General features: G+C 39.6%; 1 protein-coding gene across 2 annotated transcripts; it reads right to left on the reverse strand.

Moving 5' to 3' along the window:
- MYH2 (myosin heavy chain 2) lies at window positions 1-27,472 on the reverse strand. 2 transcript variants are annotated; one of them, XM_031657378.1, is made up of 40 exons: window positions 27,075-27,138; window positions 26,894-26,936; window positions 25,227-25,450; window positions 24,982-25,125; window positions 22,858-23,014; window positions 21,621-21,648; window positions 21,423-21,537; window positions 21,232-21,324; window positions 20,625-20,688; window positions 20,412-20,510; window positions 19,225-19,328; window positions 18,559-18,697; window positions 18,075-18,193; window positions 17,836-17,985; window positions 16,552-16,722; window positions 16,117-16,426; window positions 15,419-15,489; window positions 14,164-14,251; window positions 13,959-14,076; window positions 12,393-12,516; window positions 12,169-12,305; window positions 10,480-10,735; window positions 8,683-8,925; window positions 8,415-8,591; window positions 8,187-8,332; window positions 8,013-8,103; window positions 7,541-7,930; window positions 6,603-6,729; window positions 5,797-5,915; window positions 5,459-5,655; window positions 4,539-4,722; window positions 4,297-4,462; window positions 4,074-4,198; window positions 3,606-3,914; window positions 3,322-3,525; window positions 2,616-2,741; window positions 2,353-2,523; window positions 2,165-2,269; window positions 1,948-2,043; window positions 1-285 (listed from the first exon to the last, which is right to left on the reverse strand). In XM_031657378.1, the coding sequence occupies exons 3-40, from the start codon at window positions 25,428-25,430 to the stop codon at window positions 133-135; spliced, it is 5,820 nt and encodes a 1,939-aa protein (XP_031513238.1). In that variant the 5' UTR covers window positions 25,431-25,450; window positions 26,894-26,936; window positions 27,075-27,138; the 3' UTR covers window positions 1-132. The 2 variants fall into 2 exon arrangements, with proteins under 2 accessions (XP_031513238.1, XP_031513239.1); XM_031657379.1 differs by lacking the exon at window positions 27,075-27,138 and adding an exon at window positions 27,152-27,472 and having other exon boundaries at window positions 3-285.

Consider the following 27,472-nt stretch of genomic DNA (forward strand, 5'->3'; position numbering starts at 1 on the left):
TATTGTTTGCAAACTACCCTATGCTTTATTTCCTTTGCAACAGGGTAGAATACACAATAATTACAGAGGGAAATGACCAAAGATGTCACATTTTGTGCCTGTCTTCAGTCACTCCATGGCATCAGGACATGGTCACTCTTCACTTATGACTTTTGTGTGAACCTCCCGGCTCTTCACCCGCAGTTTGTTGACCTGGGACTCAGCAATGTCAGCCCGTTCCTCGGCCTCCTCCAGCTCATGCTGGAGCTTGCGGAATTTAGCTAGATTGGTGTTGGATTGTTCCTCCTGAGAATAAAAATGGAATTGTAAGCAACTCACACTTACATCTTTCTAGACTCTTTAGACCTAAGAGAAGAAAGGATTCTTCTTTAGACCTAAGAGAAGAAAGGCATCTATGGAGAAGCAACATCTAGGGCTTATAATTGAAATTAATTTTAAGATTTATTTATTGGTGTCATATATATATTATATATATTATATATATCTTACATCTTTATTTTGGCAACCAAAACACATAATATATATGTACCACAAGTAGAATAAGAAGGAAAATATAAGCTTAGAGAGGAAGGCAAGAATATTAAAGTCATAGTTGTTAATGCTTGCTGTAAGATGGTGATTTTCACTTGGGTTAGTTTTTTATCATATTAAGAATGAATTTATTAAGTTTTTAAAAATTGAAATAAATACTGGATTTTTGTCATGTATCATTTTGGCACATTTCAAAATGGTTACTTTTTTCCACCTGCATTGGATGTAATGATTCTATTGACAGATTACCTAATATTAGGTAATCTTTACATTGTAAGAATTAACCTTATTTAATCACTGGAAGACGATTCCTTTAATAAAGTAAGACTTTTACTACTTAGTAATTTATCTTTGCTGTAACTGTCTTTATGAGTAAAACTGCCTTTAGTTTTTCTCCCTCTGTTCTCTCTTGGACAGGTTTTGGTATGAGGGCTATGTGAGCTTCTTAAAATGAATTGGACAGCTTTCCATCTTTTCCCATGCTCTTGAACAGCCTACATAGCTGGGGGATTATCTGTTCCTTGAAATTTTGAAAGATCTATCTGGACTTGGGTCCATTTCCAGAAGTAATTCAGCCAACTTGGTAATTTATATTCTCCTAGAAAAATCATCAATTTTTTTCAGGGCTTCAACTTTATTGATAGATGTATGTTTTATATTAAAAAGTAATCCTCTATGTGTATAGCTTATTCCCTTTCTCATTTCTAATGTTGTATTTTCTGTCTCATTTTCCTTGATTAAATTAGTTATAGTACATTTATTTTGTTAATTCTCCAGAAGTTACAAATATTAATGAAGTTATCAAATAGAAAATAGTATACTCTAATTCACCAGTTTCTACTTTTATTTTTAACAGTACTTCTTCTACTGTTTTATTATTATTTATAATTTCTTTATTGGACTGTCCATTTATTTATTTATTTTTACTTTTGGTTCATCATGAAAGCATTTAAAGCAATGAATTAGCCTCCAAGCACAGCTTTGACTACATTCTGTAGGTTTGTAAAAGTAGCATCTTCCTTGTGATATTTACTTATAATTAATAATTATTTAGTAATTATGTTTTTATTTTCACTTTAAACCAAGAGTTATTTAAGAAAGTTAGTTTTTTAAATATTTAAGTACCCAAGAATTTTTGCTTATATTTTATCATCACTTTACAACTCCGTCATACTGTGGCCAGAGAGTATGGCCTGTATTATTTCTGCTTTTAATTTTTTTCAGGTTTCTTGGTGGATTGAAAGTTTACTTTTAAAGTGAAGCTACTGATGTTACAAATGATACACAATAATTATTGTACAAAAACAAATGTTAAGTACGCACGCAGAAGTCTATAAAGCAAACAGCTTGGTTACTACAAGAGGTAGTAATTATTTATTAGCTTAATTTGAGGACTTCAATCTTAAAATTACTTACAGCCTCCTCAGCTTGTCTCTTATAAGATTTCACTTTTGCCTGAAGTTTATCTACCAAATCTTGAAGTCTGAGAATATTCTTTCTATCTTCTTCCGTCTGAAAGATTATAAAAAGTCCAGGACCTTAATTACTAAAGCACATGACTATTGCATCATTGCATATGAGTATTTCACATAGACTTCGACCAGTGCTTAGCTGCTAAAAACTACTGCCGTACCTGGTAAGTGAGTTCCTTCACTCGCCTCTCATGTTTGCGCAGACCTTTGACAGCCTCAGCATTACGCTTTTGCTCACTCTCAACCTCTCCTTCCAGCTCCCGTACCTACAAATAAGTAGGCTCTTAAGAACTTTGATCCAATCAGGCACTGAAAGCAGATGGAAATAGACAGATATTGGGAGACGCACCCTGGCCTCCAGTTTCTGGATCTGCTTCTTCCCACCCTTCAGGGCCAGCTGCTCAGCCTCATCCAGGCGGAGCTGCAGGTCCTTCACTGTCTGCTCCATGTTCTTCTTCATCCGCTCAAGGTGGGCACTGGTGTCCTGCTCCTTCTTCAGCTCCTCGGCCATCATGGCGGCCTAAATAGCAAATAAATCAAGAAAACCAAGAAAGTTATAGATGTCAGGAAATCCTACTGCTAAATCAGTGGGCAAGTGTGCCTGCCACTCACATCAGTGATGGCCTTCTTGGCCTTCTCTTCTGCATTGCGGGCTTCTTGGAGAATGTCTTCCATCTCTCCTTGCATTTGGGAAATGTCTGTCTCCAGCTTCTTCTTGGTGTTGATCAGGCTGGTGTTCTGTTTAAAAAGAGTTTGTACATTTTAAAAATTGTGTTACCATAGTATTTATTGGTAACCACTTCTTGAAAAAAATTCAGATAGAAATCTGCAAGTCAAAAAATGCCTTTTAATATGAAAGAATTAAAGGATTGTGTTATGTAGTACAATTAAATAAAATAGAAATGTTACAGAATATTCAGCATCTTCAAGTGCATAGGTCACAAGCAGACCAAATAGCTCTATAATTTTATAATTATCATTTACCAATGGACCATTCACAGGGATAAAAGTATAATGGACATACGCATAACATTCCATTTCTCCAGAATGAACTGTGAATATTGATAATGAGGGCCAATAAAGATAGTAACACAATAGAATATGGGCAGCCTTAGAATATTATAGGAAGCAAATCAACAATAGTTTTTCAAAGCAAAACAGGGAAAGATTTCTGAATAATGCAGAATTACTATTCTGTATTATTTGAAAAGAAAATTTGGTAGACATATTAGGTCCGGCTGTCTTATAAAAACTCAGGCTTATCTATTCTGGGACATATAAAATTTACTACAGGAGAGTTCTTTGTGCTGAATCCCACCTGGGTGTGCAGGAGCTGAACACGCTCACTGGCATCCAGGAGCTCTTGTTCTGCGATTTTCCTGCTCCTCTCTGTCTGCTCCAGAGTGGCCCGCAGCTCCTCGATCTCAGCCTGCAGCAGGTTGGCTCTGCGCTCCACCATGGCCAGCTGCTCCTTCAGGTCCTCCTGGGTCCGGAGGGCGTCATCCAGGTGGAGCTGGGTATCCTGTGAAACAAACCGTCATTGAGACACCATGTTCTCAGGGTTGCAGGCACCCCAATTGTCCTGGAACCATCTCTTGGGACCTTGAGGATGCCTTGGGTGTTCCTGTAGTTCCTCAGGGCCTCGGCAGCCATGCGGTTGGCATGGTTCAGCTGGATTTCCATTTCATTGAGGTCTCCCTCCATCTTCTTCTTGAGCCTGATGGCATCATTCCTGCTCCTGATCTCAGCATCCAGCGTGCTCTGCATGGACTCCACGATTCTAATGTGGTTTCTCTTCAGCTGGTCAATTTCCTCATCTTTTTCAGCAATTTTCCTATCGACCTCAGACTTGACTTGGTTCAATTCGAGCTGGATGCGCAGGATCTTTCCCTCTTCATGTTCAAGAGATGCCTTAATGACAGCAAGAGGTGACATCAGCAAGGAACCAAAAGCTTTATGAAGTTTTTCTGGACACCAATAATTTTGTGCTATGTGTCTTTTTATTCACTCTATGCAGATGTACCTAATTTTTTTTCCAAAATTTTTTATAATGCACAATTTTACATGTACCTCTGCTTCTTCTAAAGCAGCCTGAAGTTCACACTTTTCTTGCTCCACTTGTTTCTTTATTTTCTCCAGTTCATGGATACGTTTCCCTCCTTCTGCAATCTGCTCCGTGAGGTCAGAAATCTCCTCTGTCGTTTGAGTAAAAGGTAGGTATTTGGTTAAACACGTGACGTAAGGGAAAGATTCTTCCAAGTTATGAATATTATTGAATGTGATAGGGACTCACGCTGTAAGTTTTTGTTCTCTCGCTTCAGGGTTTCTAGCTGATCCAAAGATTCCTCATAGGCGTTCTTCATCTTGAACAGCTCAGTGCCAAGGGAACGGGCCTCCTTCTGGGAGGCCTCAAGCTCGGCATGCGTTTCCTCATATTTCTGTTTCCATTCTGCCAGGATCTGAAAAACCAAGACCTGTTACCTGCTGTAAAGACAAAACAGTAGAGTACAGAGCAGAGGATGCTGGAGGAATTACCTTATCGAAGTTCCTTTGCTTTTTGTCAAGGGCGGCACAGGCGGCATTTGTCCTCTCCACGTCAAGCATGAGGTCCTCGACCTCATTCTGCAGCCGCTGCTTCGTCTTTTCGAGGGAAGCACATTTGGCGTTCACAGCTTCTACATGTTCCTCAGCAGCCTGGAGCCGCTGGGCCAGCTTCCTCCTTGAAGATTATACGTGTTTTCAGAGAGAAGCGAACCATAATATGAATTATGAGCTATTACCACACACACTGAAGAGTATTAGAAACTTCACAATAATGCTACCCAGCCACTTTTCATTCTTTCAACATATATCGATGGGCCCCTTTTATGAACTAGACACTGGCTACACAGCAGTGACCAAGACAAAAAAAGTCTCTGCCTCATGAAGATCACAAATAAGTGAGAGAGGTAAACAATAAGCAAATCAGAACATTGTAATAATACCTTACAGATATAAGTGCAGTGAAGCAAAATAAAATAGAGTAAATGGCGGGCAACTATTCTAGATATTCAGTGAAGGCCTCCATGAAGAGATAATATTTGAGTCAAGAGCTAAAAGAAGTCAGAGAGTGAGCCAAAGGGAAGTCTGTGGAGAGAGTATTTCAGACAGAGGGAACAGCAGGTACAAGCCCCTGATGCAGCGATGAACTCATTGTGCTTGACAAACAGCAGTGAGGCCCCTCATTATCAGTGTAATTATTTGCTTTTCTTTGTTTTCTTAACTAGATTTTCGGATCATAAGGCAGGGACCATATTTGACTTATTCATGTCTTACTCTCAGGGCCTGATTGTGACTGGCACATAGAAGCCAATTAACGAGCATTTGTGGACTAATTCACTGAATCTTCAAAGGTCATGTTTTTCTGATTCAATATGCAAAGTTTTCTGCTCATTCTCTCCTATCTGTGCACATACTTTGCCTCCTCCAGCTCCTCTGTGCGCTGGATGGCGTCCGTCTCGTATTTGGTCCTCCACTGGGCAACTTCGGTGTTGGCCTTGGACAGTGCCCTCTGCAGCTCAGCCTTGGATTCCTGCTCCTCCTCATACTGTTCCCGCAGCAGGTCGCAGTCGTGGCGGGAAGACTGCAGGGCATGCGCCAGGGCGTTCTTGGCCTATGGAGACAGTTACACCTTCATTTTACTGGATATTTAAATATTTAACTCTTAACTTTCAAAACCTTTTGAAAGCTGGTATAACAGCCTCCATGTAGAATCAGCTCATATGGGAAAAGTCTGTCTTAGAGTCATAATTACTTTTATCTCCTCTTCAAGTTGCCTCTTTAATTCTTCAATCTGTTGAGTAAAGGCTTGTTTGCCCCTTGATAACTGAGACACCAGAGCATCCTTTTCATCGAGCTGGCGTGAAAATTCACCTGATGGACAAAAGAAATGGCACCATTTTTTAAGTGAAAAACAAGATTCTGCAAGCCCATGTTAGAAAGAAATTTTGACTCTTATTTTCCCAAATTGAGTGCTCAGATGGTTGAATTCTATGCTGACATCTTCATGCTCAGTGCCAAGTTTTCAGTTTTTATGGTGAAACTTTCAGATCAATCAGAATGAATAAATACAGCTTAAATTCTTTTTGTCCTTTCCATCACTGATTCTTTCAGGATTCTATAATATCGTACGAAACCTCATGATGACTGTCAACGAGTAAGCGAAAAGGTCTAATTCTACATAGTCCCCATTCCATAGGACTTTTGAGAGACTGGGCTATTCGTTGCCCCATTCTGGAAGTTAGTTGACCTGCATAAAATAAAGAGAAACTTGGCCTGAAAGAGAAGCCCTGGACTCATGCTGGAGTAACCCCTAATCCCAACGTCCTCACAATGAGCAAATACTCAAGGCCATTCTGGAACAGAGCTTGATCCTGTTCAATTGAAACCTTTATCTCCAGCATTGTCCCAAGATGACCTTGCACACAGGTCAGGTGTCTGAGTCGTTTGGTGAATCAGACATGTTCTCAGCTGCTATTATTAGGCTCCCACATCACCAAATCAGTTGTTCTTAATTGCCTCCTCTCCACCCTGAAGCTGCACAGAAGAGGGGAGCGTTACCAGATTCAGTCTGCAGGCGCCCCCTCTGCGCAGTCAGGTCATTGATCAGCCGCTGCTGCTCCTCTTCCTTTGATTTCAGTTCACTCACTTGATCCTCTAGAGTCCGGCACATTTTCTCTAGGTTTCCCTATGGAAGAAAAAGTAAAAGAAGAAAACAGAGACCTTTTAAGCAAATAATAATCACCTTTGCAGTTGCTAAACCTTCTCCCTGAAATAAAAAATACAAATTTATCTTAATATAGAAAATAAACCAAATTGTCTTGTATGTAATGTAATGCATAAAAGTTTTTCTTTTTTTTCTTTTTTTTTTTGAGACGGAGTCTTGCTTTCTCCCCAGGCTGGAGTGCAGTGGTGCGATCTTGACTCACTGCAAGCTTCGCCTCCCAGGTTCTAGCGATTCTCCTGCCTCAGCCTCCTGAATAGCTGGGGCTACAGGCACGCGCCACCATGCCTGGCTAATTTTTCTTATATTTTATGAAAGCTAATCATGAAGCTCTGTTCAATATTAATATGAAAATGTTAAGGTTATGTTCTAATTTTAAGATTTTGTTAGAATTGTATAATGTACATTTTCTAAAAGCATGTTCCAAAATACTTCATTGCTTTTATGTATGATGAAACTTTCCTCACTTCAATTTCCTTGAAATTATTGGAGACCTTTGTTCTCTAACTGGAGACTTGGAGAACACAGATGGCTTATATTCAAAAACTGGTGTTGTCGTTTATTAATGGTGTGATGGGTCAAAGTGCTTGGCCTCTTTGAATTTCTGATCCTTTATTTGTTAAATGGAAATAGTAAAAACACTGATTTTTTTGTGCTTACTTCCCTGAATTACTGCAATTAACAAATGACTTTATGTGTAAAAAGTGCCCTGTGTAAACTATGATGTGTCCGTAAGGCATTATTTTCAATAACAATTTCCCAGAACTTGTAGTACCTTGGCTTTGGAGACCGTTTCTACATTACTAGCAAGGTCATCAATCTCCATCTTCATCTCACTCTTCTCCTTCTCCAGCTTCTGCTTGACCCGCTGCAGGTTGTCAATCTGCTCCCCAAGCTCGGCCACACTGTCTGCATGCTTCTTCCTCAGGGTGGCTGCCGTGGCTTCATGCTGTAGGGTGGCCTCCTCCAGGTCCCTGCGCATTTTCTGGAACTCAGCCTCCCGCTTCTTGTTCATCTCAATCTGGGCTGAAGTGGCCCCACCGGCTTCTTCCAGCCTCTCGCTGATCTCCTCCAGTTCCCGGGAGAGGTCAGAGCGCTGCTTCTCTGCTTTGGCCCGGGAGGCCCGCTCTGCTTCAATTTCTTCCTCCAGCTCCTCGATGCGGGCCTGGAAATGGTGCAAAATACAAACTCAGCTTCTTTGTATCATAACTGCCTCTGAGCCAGACTGATGAAAATGATGTACTTACTTGCAATTCTTTAATTTTCTTCTGCAATTGAATACCAAGTGCCTGTTCATCTTCAATCTTGCTTTGCAGATTGCTGATTTCAAACTCTTTCCTTTTAGAAAAGTAGCAAAGGACAACAATTTAGTCCATATCCAATGTTGGAAGCAAATCCATAAGCAATTCTTTCTTACTTACTTTTTGAGCTTTTCATCAAGTTGCTGTTTCTCATTTTCAATGTCCATTATGGACTCTTGGGCCAACTTCAAGTCACCCTCAAGTTTCCTCTTAGCCCTTTCTAGGTCCATGCGAAGTTTCTTTTCTTGCTCCAAAGACCCTTCAAGCTAAATATAAATAATGTTGAATCAGAAGGAATGCTTATCTTCCTTTAGAAGAAAATAATGTTCTTGATGATACTAGACATACATCATCCACTTGTTGTTCTAGCTTGGTTTTAGCTTTGGTCAGGGTGTTGACTTTGTCCTCCTCTGCCTGCAGGTCATCCAGGGTCTGCTGGTGGGCCTCCTGGAGAGCCTTCTTCTCCTTGGTCAGCTTAGCGATGGTTTCGTCCAGACCTGCCATCTCTTCTGTGAGGTTTTTCACCTACAAAGGTGAAGAAAGCAGCTTAGTTGCTCTAAAGCAGCTTATTTGGGTGGCAGAACCCCTATATAGTATTTCAGAATATGACTGATACCTTGTTCTCTGTGGCATGTTTCTCCTTCTCAACCTTGGCCAGTGTCAGCTCAAGGTCATCAATGTCTTTCTTGAGTTCTGAACATTCATCCTCCAGTTTCCTCTTCTTGGCTGTCAGCTCAGCATTGATCTCTTCCTCATCCTCAGCTCTCTCTGTCACCTCTTTGATTTTGGCCTCTAGCTGGATTTTGGTTTTGATCAGCTGGTCACACCTTTCCTCTGCATCAGCCAAGCCTTCAGCTTCCTTAAGTTGGAAACAAGATCAAAATTGGGAAGAAAGAATGAAATACTTTACAATGATAAGAGTGTATGTTTCTGCATTTGATCTTTTGACTTTCCTATATTCATTTATTTACGCCTTCACAAATTCTTGTTCCATGAACCACCCTACTGTATACATTTTCCACATGTGGGTAAGCCAAAATGTACCAGTTGTTGTTCTGTTCCCCTAAAAGAATGTATTCTACAGTAGATTAGAAAATAATGTAGAAAGTAATTAGTGACATAACAGATCAGAGAATTTGGATCAGAGATGGTTTCATGAAAGAACTGCTATTTGATTTGGGCCTTGAGAGAGGGGCAAGATTTGCTTTTGCAGAAATCAACTTATTGTGGAGAGGAGGAGGAGGGGTGTGGGGAAGCATTCTAGCAGGACAAATTCAAGATACAGCTGCTACTGATTTTTTTTTTTTTTTTTTTTTGTAGTACTGGAGGATGCTCCTGATTATGATGTACTAAATTCAAGTTGAAACATAAAGTAATCAAGAAATTCCTGGCAACCTGCTGTTTCCAATGAAGGGGGTCAGGGCAGGCAGGAAATGAAGGAGACACTGGAATATATACTCATCAGTAATCTTCCATATCAGCCTTTGAATACATTAAGCAATGCAGGGTGCTGTGTATAACCATGCAATGAATACAGTGGTTTAGTACAGATTCCGCATAAATCGCTGGGGGCAACAGAAGAGAATACAGGATAGATTGGAAGGGCTCTCTTTCCTTCTGTAATCTAGGAGTTATTACACTGCTCGGAGTTATTACACTGCTCAACGTTGACAGAGAGACCAGTCTTAACAGAAAAAAATATGACTTTGTGATAAGTAGACCAATTCAATTCACTCCAAATAAAACATAGTCTTATAAATTATAGTCTCAAGTTGATGGAAGCAGTTCTCAAATGATTAGTTCAGGAGAGGGCAGTGAGCAGGCTGAATGGAAGAAGAGAGAATTGGGAAGTAGGTTGAGCAACTTTGGTGCTGATGCAACAATGTGGGTGTCACATGATGGGACACTGACTGTGGAGACAGATTAGAAAGAGGGAGTCTGAGTTTTCGAGATCAATATCACACGATAATTCAGTAAAATTGGATGTAGAGTGCTGTCAGCTGTTCCTATTCTAATTTAAGACCCGTGGACATCTAGAAGTTCAAGGAAGTTTCAGAAAAATATTACTCTCTCCATGCTATCCTCCCCTTCATATTTTATTTGGGACTGTGTTATATTAAAATCATTTTTAAGGACTGTATTTAAAGGGAAAATAAGTCAAAAATCTTGTGGTTTGATGAAATTGTGTACAGTGGAAAATGAGGGACTTTTCTACCTACTGCCCTGGTACTGGTTTGTTGGGGGTTATTGGGCAATGGAGGAACGTTTGGACCTTTTCGCACCATTGGAGTGTTTTAACCTTTTGCCTCCAATGAGTGTCTCCCATGCAATTACCAAACTCATGGCCCACAGTGGTCAGAGTCCTAGCACTTGCATCCTGGTTAGTGATACCAAGGGTGATATTCCAACTCACAGCCTGAACTTGAAGCTGCAAGTCATTTTTTTCTTTCAACAGCGTCACCATCTTTTCTTCCAGTTCCTTCCTTTTTGCCTCTGACTTGGCAAGTTCATCTTTAGTTTTCTGAAATTCTTCCTTCATGGTGGCCATCTCCTTCTCAGTTTCTGCACTCTTCAGCAGAGGCTTGATCTTGAAGAAGAGTTTCATCCAGGGCCAGTGCTTGACATTCATGAAGGCTCTGATATTGTACTGGATACAGAAGATAGCCTCCCTGAAATTTAATTGATGCAAATTAGTATTGTGTGGCTGATGAAATGAGATGAAACCTTGGCAGTGAGAGTTGGAGATTTGGCTCCACCTTGTTCCTACTCTGCTTTCAAACATGCAGATGAAAGAAATTCTATTTTGGGATGATGGTCAAGGTCTTGCTAAGGTCACTCATTTCTCTACATCACTGCTTCTCAGACTTTGGCATGCATAAGAATCACCTGAAGGGCTTGTGAAAATACTGACTCCTGACCCTCACCTCCACAGATTCAGATTCAGAAGATCTAGGGTGGGGTCTGAAAATTGGCACTTTTAACAAGTTTGCAAGGAACGCTGATGTTGCAAGTCCAAGGAGCACCCTTTGAGGAGCCTTGCTGTACATCAGTGCTTCTCAAACATTGCTACTAAAACACCACCAAGGGCAGTGAAGGGGGACACAGCTCTTTAGGGATATGTGGGGCCTGAGATTTTAAAAACTCAGAATTTCTTCAAAAATCTCTGGCATTATATATTGATGTTGTGTGAATGTTGCATTCTACTCTCTAATACCACTTCTGTTTTCATCTAAATGATTTTTACAACTAATTACCGCATATATAGACAGTTACCCAAATATATATGTATCATGGATCATGACCAGAATTTATTGTTTTTAATGAAATGGAATATAGTTGAAAACATTAGCATAATTACAAGTGGTAAAAATAAAATTTGCTTCATGTAAATTATTTATATATCTGCATACACATATGTAGATGTGTAGATGTATAGGTGGCAATGTAAAATGCCTTTCTCAGCATGGAGTAATGGTCCTGGTTACATACATCCTGTACTTTGAGACACCTGGCTCTATAGTCTTTGAACTCTGTCCTTGCATCAGATTAGATGACCGAAAAGCAACATTCCCTGATGACGTTGTGTTAACTTACTGCAAAAAGTCTTTCACAGATAAATGGCCCCTAATATTTTAAACCATGATAGTTTGATAACATAAATGATCGGAGGGAAAAAGTTGTCTCTGCATCCTGTGTTAAAACCACTCTTGACTATACTGTCTGTTATGCAGGTCAACGTCCAGCTGCTACCCAGTCCTTCTCCACCTCTGCCTTTTCTTTGATTCTTATCTAATGATCTGTCCAATAAATTCACATTAGAAACAAGTGCTAGGGCAAAAGTTTGCTTCTGCTTACTCACTGGTGTATTTTATCTTGTTAGGTAAGAAGTACACACACTTTATGCTTCTCAAGTTTTTACCCATACAGTCAGAAGGTGATGGTTCCTTCCTTAAGTTTTCTGGTACATGTATATTCCCACTTCATTATAGGACTCTTATTCATATCTTCTTTAGTGTCCTTATCATAAGCCGAGTCTTAATTGTAAGCCATTTCAAATATGTTTTTGAAGACAGAATATGTGAATAAACATAATGTTTTATACCTTCTTTCCACCATCCTCTGGTACTCCACTCTTGCCAAGAACCCTCTGCACCTGGCCTGGGTTCGGGTAATCAGCTGGGCCAGCTTGTCATCTCGCATCTCCTCTAGGAGCCCCAGAAGACCAGCTTTGAAAAAGACCTATGTGTGGTAAGAGTTGCAGATCAGAAGCTTTAATGAAGTTCAAAAGGACAGGAATAGCATCAGGTAGGATTTACAGAGTATTACCTTGGTGTGTCCAAATTTATACTGGGTGTGGTCAATGTCGATGGACGCAAGGAGCTTCTCAGAGGCCTTCTTGCTGTCAATGAATTGTCCTTCAGGGATTGCACTTGCGTTTAATACCTTGTATCTGTTAAAGTACATATAACTTTTAAAAACTAGTTTACTGATGACACAAATCGTAGCTAAACATTAAATGATTCACTTTTTAAAGCAGAGCTTTTAAAAAAATATTATTCTTTGTTCACAGGGAGAACATTGTTTATATGAATGGTCATCCCTTTGGCAACCAATTTTTACTCCACTGCCTTTCCCTCACAGTTGCAACTTTCCTTTCTGTCTCATCAGACCCTGTTCTTAGGAAAGGGTTCTGCCTTAGGAAAGGCACACATTATGGTGTGTCTAACCAATAAAATGCAATGTGTTATCTTTACTAGATGCATTTGCTTTTTAAGGCCCTGAATCCAAGAGAGCTACTTTTCATTGAAGAATTTGGTAGAGAGTACACTTTAGGTATTTGGAACTATCCTAATCACCTAAAATCAAACTTAGACATGCTTTGGATCTTGAGCCCTGGAATTCTCTGTCAGTGCCACCTGACCTAGACCTAGGAGAGATCAGCTCCTAGCAGCTGCTACCCAGTCCTTCCCCACCTCTGCCTTTTCTTTGATTCTCAAGATGGGCTTATCTAGAAAGGAGAAAAAGGACCTGAGGAACAGTCATTGTGACATGTTCCTTCTGTGTCCGGGAAACATTGGGAATCTAATATGTGAGAGAAAAAGACGAACATAGATGATACCAAAGGAAATGACAGAAAATGAATAGTTATGTTTGTATGGAAGAGTTTCTAGCTCAACCACTTATTAACTGTTACTTTGGGCAAGTACCTTAATCTCCCTGAGCCTCAGCTTATTCATCTATAAAATGAAGTCTTAATAGTACCTACCTCTGCTGTGTTTTTGTGAGGAATAAACAAGATAATCTAAACATATTAAGCACTCAAAAAGGTCATTCTTATCATTATTGGAGTTAACGTGTACATCTATGAGCTAAGCCAAGAGCCTGGCGAATCCAGTGAAAATTCCACAAGGTGCTTAAAAGTTGCATATTTACATTTTAAAAGTGTTTGAAGCTGGGCATGGTGGCACAGGCTGTAATCCCAAAATTTTTGGAGAGCAAGGCCAAGGCCGGTGGATGACTTGAGGTCAGGAGTTCAAGACTAGCCTGGCCAACATGATGAAACCCCATTTCTACTAAAAATGCAAAAATTAGCTGGGTGTGGTGGCGCATGCCTGTAGTCCCAGCTACTTGGGAGGCTGAGGCAGGAGAATCGCTTGAACCCAGGAGGCAGAGGTTGCAGTGAGCTGAGATCACGCCACTGCACTTCAGCCTGGGCGACAGAGCAAGACTTTGTCTCAAAAAAAAGTGTTCGAGACTTGAGGCTTGTCATTTTTTGACTTGTTTTTGTGACAAAACTAACAAGTAGAGGCATGCGTTTCACTAAATTGTTTTGCTTGCATTAAATTTGTTCATATTAAACTTCAGAATACACCATAATCAGGAGAAACTGACCTCTGTTTGAAGTCTGCATAAAGGATTCTGCTCGGGAATCCTTTCCTACAGATGCGGATGCCTTCCAGCACCCCGTTACACCTCAGCTGGTGCAGGACAAGCTCGTGCTCCATGGCACCTAAAAATGCATATTTATTTCACTGCAGAGCTGTTAAAAAGGAGGTGTGGCAGTCACCCTTTGCCCTTTCATTATAGAACTTCTTACCAGGAGTTTTAGTCTCATTGGGGATGATGCACCTCACAAAGTGAGGATGGGTACTCCTGAGGTTGGTCATCAGCTTGTTCAAATTCTCCTGTAAAATCGGGAGAAATCCTGTCATCTTAGACTCTAGACATGGATATGAGCAGTCATTGATGTCTATAAAATCAATATCTATAGCTGAGTTGAATGACCAGTATGGACTGCGTTCATACAAGGCAACACTTTGAATGCTTCTCCTGAGATGCACTTTCCTCCTCAATAGATCTTTCTGCACTTGAGTTTCCAGGAGTTACACACAGAAAGCATCCTGGCATGTGCTTCTTTTCAGTTTATACCAACACCATCCTTCTTCCTACCCTGGTCCCTGGCCATACACATACATTTACAAGGCCATTGCCTTCCCATGCAAGATGATCGCTCTTTCTTCTACTCAATTCCATAGTTCTCCAATAAGGAAATGGAAGCCTGCACCACATTTGGACTTTTTCCTTATAATACAGCTCCTCTTTTCCAGCTCTATCAAGTTTTGGGGATAAAGATTATCTACAGGGGAGCAATCCTACCAATTATAATTGAAAATTGACTCGATGAAGAGCAAGGATACATATTAGTTGCACTACAGATTTGCTGCTAGAATTCATGAGTTCATTAGCCATACTGATGTCTTTTGGTCTCGCTGAGTTCATGTCATTGCTCTTTTTCATGGCTCAGCTAGATTGTGAATGGCAGAGTATTATGGTCTATAAAATTTTCTATAAAATATTTCTCATTATTTGACTCAGCATGAAAAGTGAACTAATAATTTCTGAGTAATTTAAATCCCTTCTTTCCAAAGTTAGATCAACAGAGTCACTAGTTACTATCAGTCCTTTTCTAAACTACTCATGGAGTGATCTTGTACTTTTCAAAGCAAATTTTAACGCATTGGGTACAGTGTACACTGCTCTGGTGATGGGTGCACCAAAAGCACAGAAACCACCACTAAAGAACTTATGCATGTAACCAAATACCACTGGTTCCCCCAAAACCTATTGAAATAAAAAATAAATTTTAAAAAGAAAAGATGAGGGGAATTTTGCCCAGCAAGATGTCAAAGTGTATTATAAAGTAATTTTAATAAATGTAATGTGATATTAGTACATGAATAGATAAATATATCCTTAGAACAAAAATAGAAATTCAGAAAAACAGACCCATGTAAAAAAAAAAAAAAAATCCCAAAGTAATTGGAGAATGTCAAAAACAATTTCTTCCTTACTCTGAAAAGGGCAGACACTGTCTGGAAAGAAGAGCCCTTCTTCTTACCGCCTTTCTTGGGCCCTCCACCTTCTGAAGAAGAAGGAAGAAAATAATTACAGTTTTGAATTGGCAGGGCTACTTCTTGGCTATTTGCTGATTTCCGTGTTCATCGAGTGGAGCCTTTTTTCTACCCAGCTGGCCTCTCTGATAGAGCCTGAATGAATCTTATTTTTCAACTAAGTTTGCAGCCACTTATCTATGATTCTTTCTCCAGTGGGAAATGAGACCAGGGATATTCACCTGACCGTATAGAGAGGGATTCCCTAATATTAGGACACGTGGGGAGCACTAACTTCAAAAATCATCAATAGAAGCTAGTACTGAGAGGCAGAAGTTTGTCACTCTGTTGCCTAAGATTTATACCCTCAGATACTCTATATCCTGCAGATGTGGAGGAAGAAGTAGGAGAGAATCGTAGAAGCTGAGGCTTTTCATTGGTTGACAGTCTGATAATTCCTCTCTGACTCTGCAGTAGGGCTCCTGTCAGTAGTGGAGTGAGCCACAAATATGTGATTACAAGGCTGCCTATCTATTCAATACTTGGAGGAACCAGGGGCTTGGTCTGCAACCCTTCTACAGGCCTAAGAGATCACTAGCTTCAAATTTAACATCACGTTTTGTAATACCTAGAGAGTATTATTAACATTTGAGCATTACCTGCTTCAGCAGTTTGAGTCCCAGAGAAGAGGTGAGCTAGAGTTTTCATTGCAGACTTCTGGTACAGCCCCACGACGGTCTCGTTCAGGGGGTCTTTGTTCTTCTCCAACCAGCCAGTGATGTTGTAGTCCACAACGCCAGCATAGTGAATCAGAGAGAAGTGGGCCTCAGCTCTGCCTTTGACCACCTTGGGCTTCTGGAAGTTGGCAGACTTGCCCAGGTGCTGGTCATACAGCTTGTTCTTGAAGGAGGTGTCTGTTGCCTTAGGGAACATGCACTCCTCTTCCAGGATGGAGAAGATGCCCATAGGCTAAAAAGCAGACCACAACACAATACTGCACTTCTATTTTTTTTTTTTCTGTCTGTAGAATTAAAATAAAAAGCAGTGAATAATATAGTTGCCACAAAATATGGTTTCGGAAATGCAAAACCAACCTTCTCAATAAGCTCAATGCAGGCAGCCAGGTCCATCCCGAAGTCAATGAACGTCCACTCGATACCTTCCTTCTTGTACTCCTCCTGCTCCAGCACGAACATGTGGTGGTTGAAAAACTGTTGCAGTTTCTCATTGGTGAAGTTGATGCACAGCTGCTCCAGGCTGTTGAACTAAATAAATAGATATGTTTACTTCTCTCTTAAGCAAATTGAGCATTTTTTTAAAATACAGAATTTTTCCATTTTAAAAATATGTGTCCAAAAGCCTTCATATTATAGATGTTAAAAATCATTAGATTAAAGAGACTTTGAAATAAAAGGTGAAAAGTATGGAAGGTTTGAGGGCATATGGAAGCTACTATTTTTCTGCTGTCATTTTGTAGAAAATCCTACCATTATGATATTCTTTTCCTGTGTTTGCTTAAATTTATTCAGGTATTTTCCTGAGTACCTACTTAATCATCCTGTGTTTATTCCCATTATCTTCTACATTTTCCAGAAGGTTTACAGTTTTCTGTTGACTCATTTAAAAGCCAACTTGCAACCCCTGAGAAGCTGCCTGGGAGGAGTCTATCTTGCATGGCAGTCACATGGTCAGCATGGCAAGTGAGCAATAATTGCCACCTGGGTTATTCTTTAATGTGAAATGAAAAAAAAAAAATCAAGATACCAAGTATTATATAAAGTATGACAATACACATTTATATTTTTAAAATATACCAAAATACACCATTTTGGTATTCACCAAAATGTTAATATTACATATAAATAGTAGAATTATGTGGAATCTTTTTCCTTGGGACCTTCTATGTCCTCTGCAATGCCCTAAGTTTTGCTTGTATAATTAGAAAAAAAAGTAAACTTCTTAAAAACTATAATCAAGAAAAATATATTTCATAATCAAATATGAATTTTTATTTCATGATATCATACTGAGTCTTAAAAGCTAATTGCATTTTTTAATGCTGACTCTAAATTATTAATGTTTCTCAGCTCTTATTGTCTCTGAGTATTTCTTAGAATAGAGCTTCAATCCCACTGCACTAAGCTAATTCAGAACTCCCTTTGGATCATATAGCAAGTTGGGGAGTCCTTATTAAGTGCATTGTTGTTTTTTTTATAGAAGCGGAATTGCTACTACAGTAACTGCCCAGTTACTCTCTTTTAAGGCTTAAAATAATTTCAGTGGTGGTAAGAAAAGGTCATAGTCTTCACTAATTCCTTCATATAGATATTTCCATTGCCTTACTATAAAATCCTGTCACCAACCAGCTACCAACTCACATCAAAAATCTCAAAACCAGCAATGTCCAAGACCCCGATGAAGTACTGCCTGGGCTGCTTGGTGTCCAGCTGCTGGTTGATGCGGGCGACCATCCACAGGAACATCTTCTCGTAGACGGCTTTGGCCAGAGCACCCACTGCGTTGGTCACCTTAAAAGACAAAATTATAACTCTCAAAGTTATTAGAGGCCTGTGAAAATGCTTTCATCCTTGGCAGTTAATTTGAATTATGCACCTACCTGTTCTACAGTCTGGCCTTTGGTGACAAACTCATTGCCGACTTTGACCCTAGGGTAGCAGAGAGCTTTGAGCAGATCTGCAGAGTTCAGACTCTGGAGATACGCCGCCTTGTCAGCAACTAAAAAGAAGAAAGAGTAGAACAGTGTTATTGTGGCCCAAAGAAACCCACTTCCTTAAACATATTTTTTAAACTACAAGTATTTTGTGCAGTGTTTCAAATATCTCTTTCCGAGTATCCTTACCCATGTTTTCACTAAGTTCAAGTTTTTGATTATGGGGTAGTTTGTCCTAAAGAACTTCAGTAATTATAAGAAACATCTACCTAGTGCTTATGTTTCCCATGGCATATTATTTAGGTATACAGATACTTTCCAACTTAATTCTTAAAAGTGAGTTTACCTTCCCTAGGAAGATTCATGGGTAACAAGTTAAGAATGTGATTTTCAAACAAATGCAAGATCGTGTGGTTGACTTAGTTGATACCTTCTGTGCCATCCGGCTCTGCTTGCTCCTCACGCTGCTTTTGCTTAAATTTCAGGTTCCCATAATGCATCACAGCCCCCGTGAGCTTGTAAATGGAGACCTTTTCTTCATTGGTAAAGCCCAAAATATCAATAGCACTCTGTCAATATAACCAATAGGATAGCTGTTAGGTTGTGTTCCGCACGCTTACTATTAATAGTGCACACTTCCGTTGCTGGCCTGAGGAAACTATCAGTACTAATGGGAGACAAGGAACCCCTTAGATTGGGTATATAGAGAGTTGGTCAACCAAAGGCCAGCACAGAGCATTAGAATTATAGGTGCATACCCTCTGAAGATTCAAAACGTGAACTTAGAACAGAGAATAAGGATAGTAACTCTAAGGAACTTGTTATTTTGAGAGATGGTAGGAATGTAATGCAAGTCAATTGCAAAAAAAAAAAAAAAAGTTTAGAAATTCAGAAATGACAGATCTTTAGAAGAATGTTAACGGGTAAGTAAAATGCTGTAGGGGCACATCGTACTCTTTTCATTTGACTCCAGGGGGCATGTCCATTTGCATCCTGGAATCTTCCTTTGCCATTTCTACTAGACACTGAATATTTATCTGGATCACCATTACTCTGACCGACCATAATAATTCCGACTTTCTTGTGTTCTACTTACATCTGTGGCCATCAGTTCTTCCTGATCATCGATGCTGGCCACACTGATCTCCCCTTGACTGACAAATGGGTAATCATATGGGTTCGTGGTAATCAGAAGCATTTCTAAGTACAGGAAACAGAGCAAAGATAAGCATAATTATCTTCTTCATTAAAACAAGAGATTTCTGGACAAATTGTGAGGCACTATGATGCTTGGTTGATGATTGATGGGCACTGAAGAGGCATTTAAAGGATATTGGGCACCATTGCAAACACCTTGAAGTTGATGTCATGGTGCTCTTATAAACCTTATTTTAAAAAAAAAATGTCTGGGCACAGTGGCTTATGCCTGTAATCCCAGCACTTTGGGAGGCCAAGGCAGGTGGATCACCTGAGGTCAGGAGTTCAAGACCAGCCTGGACAACATGGTGAAACCCCATCTCTACTAAAACATAAATATTAGCCAGGCGTGGTGGCGCATGTGTATAATCCCAGCTACTTAGGAGGCTGGGGCAGGGAGAAACGCTTGAACCCGGGAGGTGGAGGTTGCTGTGAGCTGAGATTACACCATTGCACTCCGGCCTGAGTGATGAAGCGAGACTCCGTCTCAACCATCAAACAAACAAACAAAACTATTGTAATCCAAAGAGGATAATCACATAGTGGGAAAAGTTGTATCACTATAGTGTTGATTATATACAATCCAGAATTGGAAATAATCTATCTGCAAAGAGGGTATGGTTAAGTAAATTGTGCTTATTTCTAGAATAAAACACTATGCAACCATTGGAAATAATGATGTGGAGCTATATTTAGTGACATGGAAAAAGCTATGATATATAATTGTTCAGTAAAAAAGTAGATTACAGGAGAGCATGTAACCACGATTTCAGTTATGAAAATTGTATGTATGTGTCTATATGTAGAGATATGTATATAGAAAATAACTAGAGTGATATTCATCCAAGTGTTCATGGTGGTTATTTCACAGTAGTAGGAATTAGAGATGTTATTTTTACTTTTCCTTTTACTTTCCTTTGAATTTTTCTAATAAGCACATATAAATTTTTACCAAACTCACAAAGCTATTTAAAAAAAAAAATGGCATATAAACTTGACAAAATTCAGTCACAGAATACTAGGTTGGACTATGCATTGATAGATACTGATGCAGTAATTCTGGGAAAGAATTATGACATTTCTTACCAATTAGTTCTGGTTTCTTATTCGATGTAATCTGATAAAAAATATGATAACTTCTCTCAGCCTTAAGCTGGAAAGTAACTCTAGACTTCTCTAGCAGATCTGGAAGGAAACAAATAACAAATAAGAAAAGTGTAAAAATTCATGTGACATGTTTGGTCAGTTTTTTTAGGTCATAAGAATCAGGAATGATTTTAAAGATATCTGAACACTTACATGTTTCAATATCAGCAGATGCCAGTTTTCCAGTAGTGCCAAAGTGGATTCTGATGAATTTACCCTTGAAATAAAAACTAATATTACTACCTTGTTTTTATATAATATTAAATCTTTGAGAAATTCAAAACATTTGATGCTAGTGCTTTAATATTAAATCAATTCAGAAAGTATTTGTATCAGGTAGAAAAAGGTGTATCTCCCGTCTTATAAGTAGAAGAGTTTTATCTTTGATTTAAAAATCGTAAATATTTATTAAGTATGTGAAGTAATGGATATGTTAATTAGCATGTTAATCATTCGATAATATACACATAACATATATCAAAACATCACATTGTATTTCATAAGTACAATTATTATTTGTAAATTAAAAAGTTTTAAATTGTGAATAATTATAGATCATGACAGATAAGAAAGAATTCAGGAAAAAGGCCATGTATCTTTCAAGATGGGGTTTTGATCCACGTTATTACATGCTCAGAGGAAAAGGAAAGAACAATGATGTAATACAATGGGAATGAACAAGATTCAGAGAATGTATTTACAAATATCTCATAAAGTTTGACCAGTGAGCAGTATCTGTTCGAGTGTCCAAAAGACTTACAAAGCGAGAGGAGTTGTCATTCCTCACGGTCTTGGCATTGCCAAAGGCCTCCAGTAGGGGGTTGGCACTGATGATTTGATCTTCCAGAGTCCCCTGCAAAGGCAAGAACAGTCCTTGCATCTGGGGCTTGGGAATTTCCTACCCGAGAGTCCCAACAGAGCCTGGATTGTGACTGTGACAATCAGACTCACCTGTATTTTGCCAGAAGTAACTTCTTCCTTCTTCTTCTCCCCGGTAACTGCAATTGTTGCAAAGTACTGGATGACACGCTTGGTGTTCACAGTCTTTCCTGCACCAGATTCTCCACTGTCAAATCAAAAGTCAATCAGATATGGTCTCAAAGCTAGCAGCTATCACGGCCGTGTAAAGAAAGCATAAAATGTACTTACGTGATCAGGATTGACTGATTCTCTCGGTCTACAAAAGAAATCGTAGGCATTTAGTGCTGTTTTCTTACATATTTGCAAATGATAAGTAAAGTAAAATGGAATGAACTTAGTATTATGCAGTCTGGGCTTTGCAACCTTTAGGGCTTGGCCAGCTCTAGACCTACCACTTTCTCCTCCCCAACTTCAGCACACATCCACCCATTTAAACAGAACACCATCATTTGTACTGGTTTTATGTTCAAATCTTCCAAGAAATATTTCATTTGAGGAAAAAAATTCTAAGATGAAGGAAAATGTTTGAAAGCCACTCTATAAGTGATGACCACACAGCTGTGTGTTCCTGAAGCACCAGACTTTTTCTTTTTAATACTTGATCACTAAATAAACACTGAAAGTAGACTCGGCTCTTTGGTTAGGTTTAGATGACAATTTAAGTTAGGGACTTATATATTGTGGGTGCAAGAAGTATTGAAGAATGAGCATCAGAGATATTTCTAGTGTGTGAGAAGGAGTAAGTACAGTGAAGGTGATAGCTTTAGAAATACAGCTTCGGTCCTATTTTTAGGAAAAGGTAAAATTTTGTTTTGATGTTTTACTCTCTCTGAACAGGAATTCTCTAAGCCCCTTCTCAAGGTGCCACAAGTAGTTTAGATTGGTCTAGCCAAGACAAAATTGTAGGAAGCAGATTCAACATCTAACTGTCTTAATACCAAATATACCTTAAATCTCGAGCCTGTTCAGGTTGGTTCTGGGAAAAGGGCAATAGCACTGTGCCATCCTTCATATAGAGAGACTGTTTAATCTGTCACAATTTAGGATGCTGAGGCTAAAACTAGAGAGACAAGTTTTACTCTTCTGTTTTTTGGCTCATAGTAACGGAGACACAGTTTGTATGTGTGATTGTGTGTCCATGAGTGTACATGTGTGTATACATACACAGAAATATTTGTATTTTTGCTCATATTTATTTGAGTTTCTGAGTCATTCAAAAGTATACTAACTAACCATGGCCAGCCTCTGTTGATCTTTTCAAAGTTTAAGAGATCATTAGCAATTATGTAATATTAAGGATTACAAATCAGCCTTTCTCCCCTTCCTGGACCTTCTGCTTCATAAATACACCAGCCTCAACTAAAAGGGATGATCTCAAAGAATGTGTTGAGATTGCCTCGAGTCTCTTTCTCCTATGGTTCTGCTCTAAAAGTTTATGCACTCACAAAGCATTCGGCTCACTCACCAGTCAGCATGAACTGATAGGCGTTGTCAGAGATGGAGAAGATGTGGGGCGGGGCCTCCTGGCGCTTTTTGCCTCGGTAGGCTGTCACCACCTCAGGGTTGTACACTGGCAGCCACTTGTAGGGGTTGACAGTGACACAAAAGAGACCTGAATAGGTCTATGAGAAGGAAAAAGAAAGAATAAGTACCCAAAGACCTTTCCTGTTATTTGTGGAATTAACTTATGAATTGAATGTGTTTTTGAGACAGTGTCTTGCTCTGTCACCCAGGCTGGAGTGCAGTGGTGCTACCTCAGCTCACTGCAGCCTCAACCTCCTGGGCTCAAGCAATCCTCCCACCTCACCCTTCCAAGTTGCTGGTACTACAGGCATGCATCACCATGCCCAGCTAATTTTGTATATGCTTTTTGTAGAGATAAAGTCTCACTTTGTTGCCCAGGCTAGTCTGGAAATTAATTGAATTTTAACAAAAAGGAGCACTTTAAGTGAGTACTTTTATTTCTTCAAGGTATCAGCATGAAAACTAGTTGGCAGGTTCAACAATGTAATGGCAGAATCCTGAGGGAAGCGACTACAATTCAGATTTCTTATTGCTCTCCTCAGGGCTTTTCACAGTGATTTTTACATAGCAGAAGAAGAAATACATGTTATTAAACACATGTGCTATGAAACTTTTTATTGTTTTATGGAAATGGTTTATATTTTCTTTGCAGCATTAAGATAATTCAAATTTATGAGAACATAAATTTGGACATAAGCTAAGTGGCCAACAGTAAGGGAATGGTTAGGTGAACTGGTAAATCTTCTAAGACAATATGATGCAGGCATTTAAAAAAGTAAACATGAAAGTATACAGCAACACTCGGAAAATATTTACAAAACATTTTTAAGTTATAAGGAAACAGAACACAAAATGATATATATACATCATTACTATAATAGGAGGATTTTTAATATCTTTGACAATTGATTCAAGACAGGCACCAACTAGTTAGACTGAGATGCTGACCATCAACACTAGGTACACTTGTATAGGTGTTGCCTAGCTAAATATCGGCACTGACTAAACTATGCAAAAATATAATAAATTTGGTTTAAAAATATTTACTGCATGTGTATTATGTGCAGGCCTTTGCCAGACAGTAGAAATGAGACCTGATAAATGAGATTATGTCCCTTGAGGAATCCCCAGTCTATGTAGGAGACAGTCATGTAAATGAATGATCAAGGAGAAACATGGTCAGTGTTAAGGCAGGGACAGAAACAAAAGGACAGAATATGTCACTGCTTGGGGAAGTGGGAGAGGTTTCATCGAGGAAGTGACATTCCAGATAGAAGGGACCAGAACACACAGATACAAATTGCTGTTATTTTGAGTGAAAATGAGTGAAATTTGTTTTTTTCAAAAAAACAAGAACAAAAACATTGTAGGCCGGGCATGACGGCTTATGCCTGTAATCCCAGCACTTTGGGAGGCCAAGGCAGGTGGATTGTTTGAGCCCAGGAGTTTGAGACCAGTCTGGGCGACATAGTGAAACTCTGTCTCTGCTAAAAAATACACACACACACACACACACACACACAAAATAGCCGGGTATGGTGGCACATGCCTGTAATCCCAACTACTCTGGAGGCTGAGGCACAAGAATTCACTTGAACCCAGGAGGCGGAGGTTGCAGTGAGCTGAGATCGCACCACCGCACTCCAGCCTGGGACACAGAGCAAGACTGTCTCAAAAAAAAAAATAATAATTAAAATAGTTTCAAGTGTTAAAACATGTTTGTCTTTTCACTCTGGATGATTCTGTGGCTGGAGTGGGGAAGAGGAATGGGGAAGATAACCTGTGATTGAAATATAAGCAGTAGCTGCTCAAATGCCTGCTTAAGGGTTTCATGGCAAACCCAGTCAACATGGACAGTGGCCTTCCCCAGCTTTGGAGGGAAAAACAAGGAAGGGCTGGCTGTTGAGCTGTGCTTTACAATAGCAATCATGAAGCCTTTTAACTACTTAGGCTACGATGAAAGTGAAATGAGTCACTACCTGTGACCTGTTTATGCTCAGTGGAAGAAGCGGGATGGTAGGGTACATGAGGATGATTATAAAGAGCGCTGGCAGGGGGTACTCACGTAGATCATCCAGGCTGCATAACGCTCTTTGAGGTTGTACAGCACAGCAGGCTCGTGCAGGTGAGTCATCATGGCCATGTCCTCGATCTTGTCATATTTGGGAGGGTTCATGGGGAAGACCTGATCATCCTTCACTGTCAGAGTCTGGTAAACAGGAAAGATAACCGTTTACATTAATTGAGTGACCAAACAACGCCAACAACAAAAATCAATAAAATGTGGCAAGCTCCTGGGATCCTACTCACCGCTCCTCCCTCAGTCTTCACCGTCACTTTTCCTCCTTCTCTGCTCTGGATGTTTCCTTTGACAAAGGATTCTTTGGGCTCCGCCACAAAGACAGACGTTTTGGCATCGAAGGGCCTATTCTGGGCCTCAATGCGCTCCTTTTCAGACTTTCGGAGGTAAGGAGCAGCCTCCCCAAAAATAGCCATTTCTTGGTCTGAACTCATGGCTGCTGAACTCTGAGGTCCTAAAGGAGATAAAACATTTCACATTAGAGAGTCTGGATTGCCGTGTGTACTGATAAATCTTAATATTTGTTGTATTTCATAGACCCAGTTGGAAATTCCACTAGACAGGTCTACCGTTCACCATACTATAGTTCCTGAGACAAACATAATCACAAGAGCGAAAATGCATCAGGTGGTCTCTGTGTACCCAATACCGTATTCAGGGCTTTGCATCTATTGTCTTATTTCATCCTCCAAGACTCATATCCTCATCGGGAACTGAGTTACAGTCCAGTGCTGCTGTCGAGTAGCTTGTGACCTTGGGTATGTCACTTGATTTTTTTTTTAAGCCTAAGTGACTCCATCTTTAGAATAGGGATTATAAATTCGCCATTCTTAATTCACAACTCATGATATATGGTGAAGACACTTTGAAAATGAGGTTCGAATGATGACTGAGAAAGTAATTTGAAATTGTTCAGGCTACCATTTATATATAAGATGTCATGAATTATCATGTCACCAGATTCCAGGTTTTGAATGTAATGTAGGAGAACTTTATTTCCTCCTTTACCTGTTCAGCCAGATTTGTTCAAGTTCAGTGTTTTATTGGAGATTGTAATTTTGTTTCCCTTTTTTTTCTTTTAGGTTAGGTGCTTAGTATAGTTTCTCTGACATAATTTTTTGCATATTAAATACAGTTCATCAGTTTAACCCCTTTAAACTAATCAAGGATAAAAACAGTAGCCACCGTTAACCTCATTCTTCTACATCAAAGGGCTCCCTTTGCTGTTCCAAATTTTCCTTTGAAGCATGCAGGCCCTGTTTGCTCCATTCTATGTGATCTGCAGATTGCCAGTGGAATCAGTAGAATGAAAGGTTTGGAAAATAACGCTACCGCAGTCATTACATGATCAAATTACTTGAAACTCATTTGAATCATCTCTCCTAGTCTCTCCCTTTAGAAATGCAGTATGTAGTGGGAGGGCATATTAACACCTCTATTATATATAAGAAAAATGCCACAGCACTCAGCATTGTGTAAGATGACTTTTTACAAGGGCTTTAAGAAGTTTAAAGGAAGGATTGTCCTACTTACTTCCTTTTGACTTTGTTGGATATTATGTTTACTAAATGAATTCTAACAGCAGGATGCATTTTGATCAAATTTGAGATTTTTAGCCAGGGAATCTGAGGGTAGACTCTTTTTTTCCTGCACAGACAATATATTTATTCAAAGCAATTCCCCTGCTCAAATGTCACCCCACCAATGCTTGAGCCGTAAATGAGGATGTGTGCATTGTCCTGAAAAGACAGTCCTCCCTTTTCCACCCCTTTCCTGAAGCACAGTTGTTAGAGGGTATTTACTGAGACAAGCACTTTCTGAAAGGTTGCTAAGTGACAGAAATCCATCCCAGAGCCTCTTACATTCTCCTCCAGGAACTGGTTAGTCCAAATCTTACCTTGTTAGCAAGTGAGAAGATGTAGCCTGGGAGTGAGACAGTTCTATAAAAGAAAAGGGAAAAGCACTTGATTAACCAAAAAGAGAGGGAGAAACATCCCATTTATGGCATTACTTGCTATTGTAAACAGAAGTAACAAAATTCATAGAGGTAAAATGTGCAGTTCCAGAAGGAGCAGTACCAGAACTAGCAGCTGCTGCTGACACTGGGCGGTGTGACCGGTGTCCCTCTTGAAAGGCCCGTCCTGCTCCCACTTACCTTGGAGCTTTTTAAAGCAGGACGAGTCAGCCTCATTCCAACGGCTCTTTTATATGGATAGCTATGGAAACAATGCAGCTGCCTCTTCTTTCTTAAGTCAAAAGGAATTGTTTGGCAAAATACCTCTTGGCAATCTAGCGTCCCCGCATAATTCTCATTCATATTAAGAATGGTTGGATATAATTAGAAATATTTTTCTTATTGAGTATGTGAATAAATCTCCTATGGATAATTTGAGAAGATGATCTGAAAGAAAGAGTCAAGCTGGGGGATAAAGGCCGTGGCTGGGCAGCCAGGATACCTGGTTTCCCTCGGAACTTC

Source organism: Papio anubis, chromosome 17 (genome assembly GCF_008728515.1).
Source record: "Papio anubis isolate 15944 chromosome 17, Panubis1.0, whole genome shotgun sequence".
Lineage (NCBI taxonomy): Eukaryota > Metazoa > Chordata > Mammalia > Primates > Cercopithecidae > Papio > Papio anubis.